Source organism: Bactrocera tryoni, unplaced genomic scaffold, assembly GCF_016617805.1.
Source record: "Bactrocera tryoni isolate S06 unplaced genomic scaffold, CSIRO_BtryS06_freeze2 scaffold_643, whole genome shotgun sequence".
In the NCBI taxonomy this organism is placed as follows: domain Eukaryota; kingdom Metazoa; phylum Arthropoda; class Insecta; order Diptera; family Tephritidae; genus Bactrocera; species Bactrocera tryoni.
The window spans coordinates 110,282-120,992 of record NW_024396313.1 but is presented as its reverse complement, the minus strand read 5'-3'; the positions used below and the strand labels follow the sequence as shown (position 1 = coordinate 120,992).

The 10,711-nt window shown below is 37.8% G+C and overlaps 1 protein-coding gene across 1 annotated transcript in view; it reads left to right on the top strand.

Annotated features, from left to right (window-relative positions):
- The first annotated feature begins 3,181 nt into the window (after positions 1-3,181).
- Positions 3,182-10,711, top strand: part of LOC120781358 (discoidin domain-containing receptor 2-like) — a 97,285-nt gene continuing 89,755 nt past the window's right edge. The window contains exons 1-2 of the mRNA XM_040113569.1: positions 3,182-3,392; positions 7,105-7,252. Coding sequence (XP_039969503.1) covers positions 3,204-3,392; positions 7,105-7,252 — 337 coding nt within the window. The 5' untranslated portion in view covers positions 3,182-3,203. The remainder of the gene's footprint in view (positions 3,393-7,104; positions 7,253-10,711) is intronic.

Sequence of the window (10,711 nt, the reverse complement as noted above, 5' to 3'; positions counted from 1 at the left end):
TTCTTAATGCGATCCTTTGTGCGAAATTTCACTTTAATATCTTTAATTATGGCTTAGTTATGACACTTTATAGGTTTTCGGTTTTCGCCATTTTGTGGGCGTGGCAGTTGGCCGATTTTGCCCATCTTCGAACTTAACCTTCTTATCGAGCCAAGAAATACGTATACCAAGTTTCATCATGATATCTCAATTTTTACTCAAGTTACAGCATGCACGGACGGATTGACGGACAGATCGACAGACGGACGGACAGACGGACGGACAGACGGACGGACAGACGGACGGACGGACAGACAGACATCCGGATTTCGACTCTACCTTCGTCACCCTGATCACTTTGGTATATATAACCCTATATCTGACTCTTTTAGTTTTAGGACTTACAAACAACCGTTATGTGAACAAAACTATAATACTCTCCTTAGCAACATTGTTGCGAGAGTATAAATACGAAATCAATGAAATTTATAGACTTTCACAATATACCACACTTCTTGACCGCAAAATCTTGCAACTTTTTAAATCTTAAACTTAAAAGTGATCTAGAGGTTTCTTAATTTCCTGAGCTGATTTAATTTTAAGCTCCTGATATATGGAGTACTGTGCCTGTGGCCCACTTTTTACCAAAGAGATATTACGAAAAAGTTATAAAACTTTGTCCAGAATTATCTTCAAACTTCCGAATGTCTTTATATCGTATATACATTATATTATTATTAGCCAGCACGATATATGGTGAGATATATTGGCCCAAGTTCTCGCATTGTATCACACATATTAGCAACATAAATCCATAAAAATGCTATCGAAATGGTAAGAGCAAATAACACAATAACAGCAAGCCTCGTGATATGTTTTAACAAGTCATTTCTGTAATAGTTTTACACACTTTAATTATACTTGATAATATTATTAAGAATGCTTACTCGAATACACAATTTTTATAGACTTTCAAAAAGATTTATGTAGTATATCCTAATGCATTCGCAGTAGAAAACCATCATATTACGTTTCTCAATATGTAAGGCGCAATATTTAGCACTCTCTGAACTTCAATCCTCAAGAACACTAATTGCTTTAGCATGTATTTAGCCGCACAGATATACTCGTAGATATTATTTTTTAAAATAATGCTAACACAACAGCATCAAAAAAGGTATTTTGTAGCGTTTACTCCTTGATAAGTAATAGCTAATCTTGATATAGGCATTCGAGATGCACGCTAAATCGATTTTTCTATGTAAAAAGTACTTTGGGGTACCTTAAATCCTGTCTCCTCTTTGCTAATCCACTTGAAATCAATTAATTAAGGCCAATGGGTAATATGCGAGATGAATTAAAGAAAACTTCATGGACGGATTTAACGTCTGAGAATCGTTGCTAAATTGCAAAATTCTGCAGTGGATAGTAATTCGTGAGGTAGAATGGGTCACTTACGTTAACGTCGGGCAAAATGGCCATGGTCGAATAGCTATGGTCACCGGCACAAACAGTGAACGAAGGGGGACTAATTTTAGTATATATTTAGTGCGACAGTTTTAGCCAATATGAGTAGCAGAACAATTCAGGACAATTCCAGTCATCACTTATTTCCACGGTTCTTAAGCATTCAATATATAATCCGCGCCTGGCACCAATTGTTGCAAATTTAGTTTTTTTTGCTTTTGTTGTTTCAAATGATATAGAGATACTTAAAGAATATTCATGTCATATTTTAAATAAATTGTCTGATTAGAATTTACGATAATAAGGCAATTGCATAGAAAAAAGATAATAACGTGTTTAAAATTTTGTCGTTCTAACTTTGGAAATAATTTCAGTTTTGAAAAAAATTTTAAGGAGATATTCATCTATCGGCTCCCACTGCTTTGTTCTTCTTCAGGCTGGTATGGTCGGGCAATGGAAAGTCTGCTCCATCTTCATCGATTCAGTCTTGAAATTCATCTCCTGCTGTTATGCTTTCACTGCCATTCATCAGGCGGGAGAAGTATTCCCTTCACAATTTTCGTATGCTCAGGGTCATATATCAATCACTAGTGCACCTCTAAAGGTTCTACAAGAGTATGCTCCTGTCTTGAAACCGTCTGTTAGTCGCCGCATCGTTTCGTTCTCCTACTTGAAGGATATAATGTATGTAATTCTTTCTTGAGCCACGCCTTCAATCTGACCTACATAATTGTTCTGTCTGTTACACTGCGTCTTATTTTTTCAACTAATACTTGCAATCTTCATTTTTTAAATCTTTAATTATTTATAATTTCATGCAGTTAACTACTGTGCATGAAATCCACCATATTTTTCGAATATGTGAAATAATTTTCACGAAAATAGTTTTAACTCTCGAAACGCGGCTTACTTATCAACACAAATAAACAATAAGCAATACATACATACATACATATGTATACCAACAAGTACGTTCCTTAATTTATGCGTATGTAATGCCAGTAATTACCGTTAACACGCACAATACGCGCCAAATAGGCGTTTGTTGCTTTTGTTAATTTGGTAGCTATTACTGTTGCTGCCGCACAGCCTGCCGCTGCACAAGCGCCACAAAAGCTAAATTATCAACGTCGATAATCGCACTTTAATGACCGCTTAAATTAAATGCTTTTTGCAATTAGTTGTTTGGATTCGCGCACAATTTTTTATGCCACCATTTTAATACACCCTGTTTTTGAACTCGAAAAGGTAAAAAGCGAATGCATAAAAGTATTAATTACAGCAGCGGCAATCGATAAGCTATTTGTGCAAACCTCAATCCACAGGCTGGAAAAGAAAGCGAGAAAAAAAAGTGCCACAAAATAAAAATATTTACTTTTATTATTAAAATTAATAGTAATTATAGTCGGGTATCAATTATAAATGAATTACTTTAATAATGAATGCATAAAAAATAGATTAATTGCAGTAGCGCATAAATTACATAATTGCAGGTGTGCGCCACGTCGGCTCCGCTGAAGCATAAAGTGTTTTTAATTAAACTTGCATATGCTTTAAATCTACTTTTTAATCACTCGAATGCATAAGCAGGATATGCGTACAAATCGCTTTTTCTCTCTGCTTTTTTGTAGCCATGCATATTAAAGTTTCATTTTGCTTTCACTCACTTTCGCTTTAAAATTAAACGCTGTTTTTTTTTTGTTTTTGCTTGCAGACTGAAGGTGGATAATAATGGCGGCGCTTGGTGCCCTAAGCATATGGTTTCGCGTGGTCTCAAGGAGTATCTGCAAATCGACTTGCTGCAAGTACATGTCATTACGGCGATACGTACGCAGGGTCGCTTCGGCAAAGGGCAAGGTCAGGAGTATACCGAAGCGTATGTGCTCGAGTATTGGCGGCCCGGTTTTGAGAAGTGGTTGCGCTGGAAAACGATACAAGGCAAAGAGGTGAGTAAGAATTGTTTATATTTCTAGAAAGAAAGTTTGGAAATTGTTAAAAGACAGACAAGATTTCAGAACTTTGAAAAATTTTTATGACGGCGTCTTTTTATACCAATTGGTTGCAAATATTGTGTGCCTAAAGATGTATTATTTAAACATCTTTTTATCTATGTAACTAACAATTTTGTTTTTTGTCTTGGCATTAGAACCCCTTAACATCATTGAGGAAATTTGGAACAAAAACATTAATAATGGCCTGCATCTTTAGTATTCGATCAAAACATCATCACTCTATCGAATCACGTGCCTTGAAATATTTTTGTTTTCTCAATACTCCAAACCTTAGGTATGATTCCCTTTCATCTCTTGACCAGATCGTCCAAGAATTTACAACTTTGGCAGCACTAAAAGGAACTGTCTCTATGCCGCTATATCTGAACTTGATAACCCCATATTGCTTCTACGACCATGTAAGCTGACGTTGATCTACACATAAAGCTCCGTCAGAATCGTGAAGGACCTCCCCGAGCCGCTCGATATCAAGCGAGGGATTGCTGGGTTAATAATACGAGCTGTAGAGCTAAATAGAAAAGGTACAATCCTCTGTAAGGGTGTATAGCTGTATAGGGTATATATCATTAGCCTCAACAGCCGTGGTGTTAGTTCTGCTTTCTCCAAATGAGAAGCGAAGCAAATGGGTCTGCTAGTGAACGAGGACAAGACAAAGTATCTGCTGTAATCAAACATATAGTCGTCGCACTCGCGACTTGGCTCTCACGTCACTGTTGACAGTCATAACTTAGAAGTTATGACAATTTCATTTATCTTGAAACCAGTATCAACACCAACAACAATCTCAGTTTTGAAATTCAACACAGAATCACTCTTGCCAACAGGTGCTACTTCAGACTGAGCCTACTCAATTGACAATTAAAATCCTCTCTCGATGAAAAAAGACCAATTTCTTCAAGTCACTCATTTTCCTCGCCCTGCCTAATAGTGCAGAGGCCGGAACAATGACATCATCTGATGAATCGGTCTTAAGAGTGTTCGAGAGAAATGTTTTACGTAAGAATAAAGGCTCTTTGTGCATCCGTAAGGTCGAGTACCGCAATCGATGGAACGATGAGCTGTACGAGATATACGGCGATATTGACATAGTTGAGCGAATCAAGAGTCAGCGAATGCGCGTGACCCAGTTGTCCGGAGAGAAGAGAACATTACAGCTTTGAAGGTTTTCGAATCAGTACCCGCCGGTGCAAGCAGAAGACAAGGAAGACCTTCGATGTAGAGGATCAGAATTTATTGAAATCGGACCCAATTAGGAGCTTTACTAAAAATATAATACAAAGTATTGCCCTATGACTAGTAAATGTAGGCAGATTTAGAAAGTCTTAACGACTTGTGTATGAAAAAAGACTTAACCGAGGATTCAACTAAAAATGCTCTAAGCCACAAAGTGACAACGGCATGAATTTGGTAACTAAAAATCCATAACACAGAACCATATTCCTACATCGTAGGTCTAACCAAAGTTAACGAATTAGTTTTGTAACATTCAGATCTCTGAATCCTTTAAGCCATAATTTAACAAAGCTAAGAGCAACTTTCACTTTCAAAACCATCGTATGGAGATTAAAATGGAGCTTTTGATCTATAGTTGCTCTTGATTCAAAAAGATAGGACACATTCAAATACGAAATTATCTACTCTCCTCACTCACTTCCATCATGCTCAAAAAGTAAGAAACGTTTAGCTTTAAGGAAGGGTTTAACATATTGAATATCTGCACATCTTTTTATCAATATCTTTATAATAAATACGATTGACCAACAACAAAATTAAACGCAATAACGGTCTTAAGTAAAAAAACTATACATTTTAATTCATTAAAGATGCTAAGTACGGATCGCAGTTACGTTCATCCGGCAGCACCATGCTTCAGCAAAGAACTTTAAGCCCTTCAGCGTCTCTCTTTTGGCTCATTCCGAAAGACAGTTTACAAGGAGATCAGCATGATTATTGTAAGGGTAACTCAGTACACGCAGCGGTTTCTATATCGTGCAGTTCTTTTTGCTCTTCTATGAATCATAATCGACTTGATTAAAAACTTAAGATAGCCTCATGGTTAAGAAAATTTTCCTGAGCTCCGCATACCAGTTGATGTGGCAAATTGGGCATCCAACCGCTCTCATCATTATTCTGAGATCAAAGAAAGCATTGACTGCCTTGTGAAATCATCCCAACCTACTTAAGTGTCCCTCCTTTGCGTGATCAAGTCTTAAACGTTTGGTTAGGATTAGAAATAAAATACCTAAGCAAATGGGCTCAGGGCACTTTATCGACTCATAAGATCTGATTTCAGTTCCGTTATATTTTATGGCTTCTCAGAGAACTGTAAATAGTAGTACAAGTGCTACTCTAATATTGACGATCAGTCATTGCACCAAAACTTACCTCGTGGATACGTCTTTCAGCAACGGCTTAATTATTTATTTTAACGGGAAAAAGCCCGTTATGATTTTTCATTGACAGATTAACCCTCTAAAAATTGTTTATATATAGATAGCGGTTCTCACCAAAACTTTACACAATATTTCGTTACTAATGGAGAGTTAAACACACCAACAAGAATAGCGAGAAATGTTTGTTACATCTTCGCTCTCTATCTTTCACTCTATCTCTATTGATGAGTGCCGTTACATAGGTCACCAAATTTGATATATACACATATCTAGTTAATTACAGAGTCAATAAAACATAAACATACCATTTTTCTTTTTGACATATTAGGAGCTAAAAATATTACAAATTTATAAATAGCTACTAGACAAATGCATATACCTACGAGTATATTTAGACCATATATCTACATATATGTAGGTATACAATAGCCACTTGCTTAATGTCTGCAATTTCATTGTCTCCCACAATTGTTTTCCTCCTCCAACAATTTTATGTACAAAAAAAAACATTTACAAACTGCTTGCATCTTTTCCTATTATTACCGATACAAATGTTGAAATATATATTGCCAGGTGTATATTTACTTTAACCTTATACCTTACACGCCTCTTATTATTGTCTTAGCTTTGGGCCATGAAATTCGAAACTTCAACAAACGTCCGTTCACTCGCCCATATATTCACACATTAATCAAAGCGATAACAATCGCATGCCAAAACTACAAGTATCTTCGTTGTTGGCGCGAGCTTGCGTCTGGACTGTGTGCAAGCGTCGCTTGCTGGCCTAGAGCACGCCTTTCTTTAATTTTTCGCTTTGCGCTAGTGAGATTTCGTTCCGCCCGCAACAACTATTTTTCGATTATTATATTTCGCTCTTTACCTTGTTGCAGGTCGCCGCCTGTTGGCTGTGGCTTGTGTAAATTTTGCGTGCGTGTTGCAAAAATTGCGTAGGTGTCGCGGCACAAAAATTATGAATGTTACACCTAGCAATATTTTATGGTACGAAGTATGCCGGGTGTGCAAGAGACAGGTAAAAGAGTGACAAAAAAGAATGCGGAGATTTTGAATGCATTTTTAACGTCCAAATAAACTTTGAGTCCTCGTAAATACATTGTTACATAAATATTTACTTATTAATATAATTGCTTTTTATATAAGTACATATATACAAGTATATTTCATTGCACCTTTGTAATTATCTACCAGTATCGCCCCATACCAATTAATTTCTATTTTTATTTATGCTCCTTCAGATACTAACAGGCAATATAAATACTTATAGTGAAGTGGAAAACATTTTACAGCCGATCATTTTCGCTTCGAAGGTGCGGATCTATCCGTATAGCCAATATGATCGTACTGTCTGCTTGCGCGCTGAAGTGGTCGGTTGTCTATGGGAAGGTGAGTAAAATTATGACATTTTTTTTCGAATCCATCGAATAACATGTATACTAGTATAAGCACTAATCAGTGTTTATTAGGTTTGCCAAATCCGTATGTATGTTCATATATAAGTGAACTGGACCTTCAGTTTTCAAGATACCGATCGAAATTTAGTACCTGTCCTTTACTCCCTATGAGCAGCTTACATACTTTCGGGAAATTTACAATAGATTACTATCCAATTCAGAGATACAATTTCCAAACAAATTATTCAGTCCAAACTACTATAGCGTAAAGATGCAATTGAAAATGGCGCAACAAAATAAAGATAAAACGTCTTTTTGTATCAACATAGTATCATCAGGGTCCGGCACTCGAAGTGTAACCAATTAAAAAAAAAACAGAAATTAGGTTTGGAAAATTATTTTTATTTATTTTAAAGTACAAAATGTGTGAAAATAATCATAAATTCAGGACCAGTTCACCTTTGCTCGATATGACGTATTTTGGCTTAACTATGGCCTTGAGACGGTCAAAAAACGAATCGCAAGCTGCCCGTATGCGACTTGCCGGTATTTTGGCTCACTCATGGACAATGGCTTTCTTCAGCATCTCGAGACTGGTATATTTTTTACTTCGGACCTTGCTCTCCAAAATGGCTTAGAGAGAATAATCCATTGGATTCGCATCTGGTGTATTCGAGAGCCAATGTGTGGTCGTAATGAAGTTCGGAACGTTGTTTTTCAGCCATTCTTAGTTCATTCGCGCTTTGTGAGACGGTGCTGAGTCTTGTTGAAACGTCCATGGTTTGCGACCGAAATGTTTGTTTGCCCAAGGCTTCAAAGCAGTCTGCAGAACACTTTCCCGATAATATGTCGCATTTACTTTGACGCCAGGCTCGATGAAAACAATTGGAGAGCGCCCATCTGCGGTGACAGCGGCCCAAACCATTATTTGTGGCGGGTGCTGCCTCCTGGTGGCCAACCGAAGACTTAGATTCTCGTATGAACGGTCGGTCAAGTAAACCCTATCGTTTTTAGAGTTTACGAATTGCTCATTTGGAAAAATTTTTTCGTCAGAAAACACAATGTTCGGAATTTGACCGCTTTCGGCCAAGCGAAGCAACTGCTTCGCTCTCTCAAGTCTTACTTGTTACTGCTACGGTGTGAGATCATGGGTCTTTTGGAACTTGTAAGGCTTGACCTTAAACTCATTTTTCAATTTGCGTCTGATGCATCGGTCGGCTATTTTCACATTAAGGTGTTTGAGCTCACGAACAATTGCTGGCTGTGATTTTTCAGCTAAATATAAAGCAATCACACTTTACGTTTGAATTCCATCGCTGATCACTTTTTTTGCGTTCACTTTTGGCAAAACGCTTTTGTACACTTGTGAACAATACTCCGGACTGTCATTCAGCAAATTTAAAAACATCTGATTAAAATGCGACAGCTGCGCGAACGGTCTGAAGTTGGTTAAACTACGAGAGTGTAAGAAATTCGCCTGTGAATTGTGTAAGAAAGTGTTTTTTTCTTTTTCACCTTTCTTTAATTAAAGACAGCAATGCAAACTTCGCTAGTCAAGTCAATAATACCGTACAGATCTTATATATCAACTTTTCGAAATCCATGAGTTTGATACCAATACAAGTTTTGAAACTGTTCCACTGGCGGACACTATCTCGAAAACCTTCAATATTTCGTACAGCTCACCGTTCCATCGACTATGGTACGCACCGTTGCCAGTGCGCAGAGGACTATCTACTCCGAAGGCTGACTCATCAGAAGATGTCATTATCCATGCCTCTCCACTGTATGGCAAAACGGGAATGATGAGGGAGAGGAGTTTCCTTTTTAATTGCCTACTTAGTTCTAAGTAGCACCTGTTGGCAATGGCATGATTAATTCTGCGTTGGATTTCGAAACCGACATTGTTGTTTGTGTTGATACTGGTTCCAAGTTAGACGAAATTATCTGCGACTTCTAATTTATGACTGTGAACAGTGACTTGGAAGTCAAGTCGCGAATGCGATGACTGTTTGTTTAATGACAAGAGGCATTTCGTCTTGTCCGCGTTCACAACCAGACCCATACCCTTCGCGTCTTTATCTAGACCGGAGAAAGCAGAACAAGTATCACGGTTGTTGCGACTAATGATAACCATATCATCGGCGTACGCCAACAAATGTAAACTCTCATAAAAGATTATACTTCTTCAGCAGATCGTATTATTTTCTGCAGAATTTGGTTGAAAAAGTCACACAAGAGGGAGTCTCCTTGGCTGAAACAGCGCTTGGTATCTAACGGCTCCCGATAGTGATGGAGCTCTTGGCATTGCTCAACGTCAGCTTACAAAGCCGTGTCAGCTTTGCGGGGATATCAAACTCAGACATGGCTGCAAAAAGGCAGCTCCTTGTTGGGCTGTCAAAAATATCTTTAAAATCGACGAAAATGTGGTGTGTGTTGTTCCTCTTTTAATGGATCTTTTTCAAGATTTGGTGCATGCTGAAAATTTTGTCGATTGTAGATTTTCCAGGTCTAAAGACACACTGATGTGGTTCAATCAATTTGTTGACGGTGTGCTACAGTCTGTCACACACTACGCTCGATAAGACAATAAGTGTGATAATAAGAAGGCTTAGGGTCACAGAATATGCGGTCCCCTTTTTGTAGATTAGGTAGAGCACACAAAGGTCCCATTCGTCGGGTATGCGTTCGTTCGACCATATTTTGGAAAGAAACCGATGCATGCACCTTGTCAGTTCTTCGTCGCCGTAAAACCTCGGGCGGTAATCCATCGACGTCTGCCGCTTTGTTGTTCGTCAGGCATGTAATTGATATTCAAACCTCATCATAGTCGGGCAATGAAACATTTATTCCATCGTCATCGATAGTGAAATCGGATTCGCCATCTCCAGATGTTATACTTTCCCTACCTTTCAGCAGGCTGGAGAAGTTTTTCCTCCATATCGATAGTCCGTGATAAAACAGAAATAGCGTTAAATCGAGACAAAATATTGAAGTAAGATGTTTAGGTTAGACACCGATAACGTGGTAGTGTGATTTTAGCTCATTTTTGGAGTATCACCTGCTAGTTTGTTGGACAATTTTGACGTCGCATTCATAAACTCCTGCACGGTTCTCAACCACATTATCACGCATCACTTTTGCGACGTCTACTTTACATCAGTTTTGCAAATGATTCAGGTCTTTTTGTACGAATCCTATTTTGACCGCTTTATACTTTAAAGAATGATAAGGAGGGGGTTACCGTCAGATATTCGTCATCTCAGCCGCTTACAGAAACACAGAAACTAGACGCAGAGCTCTGAAAATGAGCAACTACGTAAATACGTAGATTGCATTATATATTTCGGGATCAGAGAACAAAAACGAATTTTAATAATCGAAAATCCTTTTATTGTTTTTCAAAATATTCTCCATCAAGATGCATACACGTTTGCAGGCGTTTCAACCA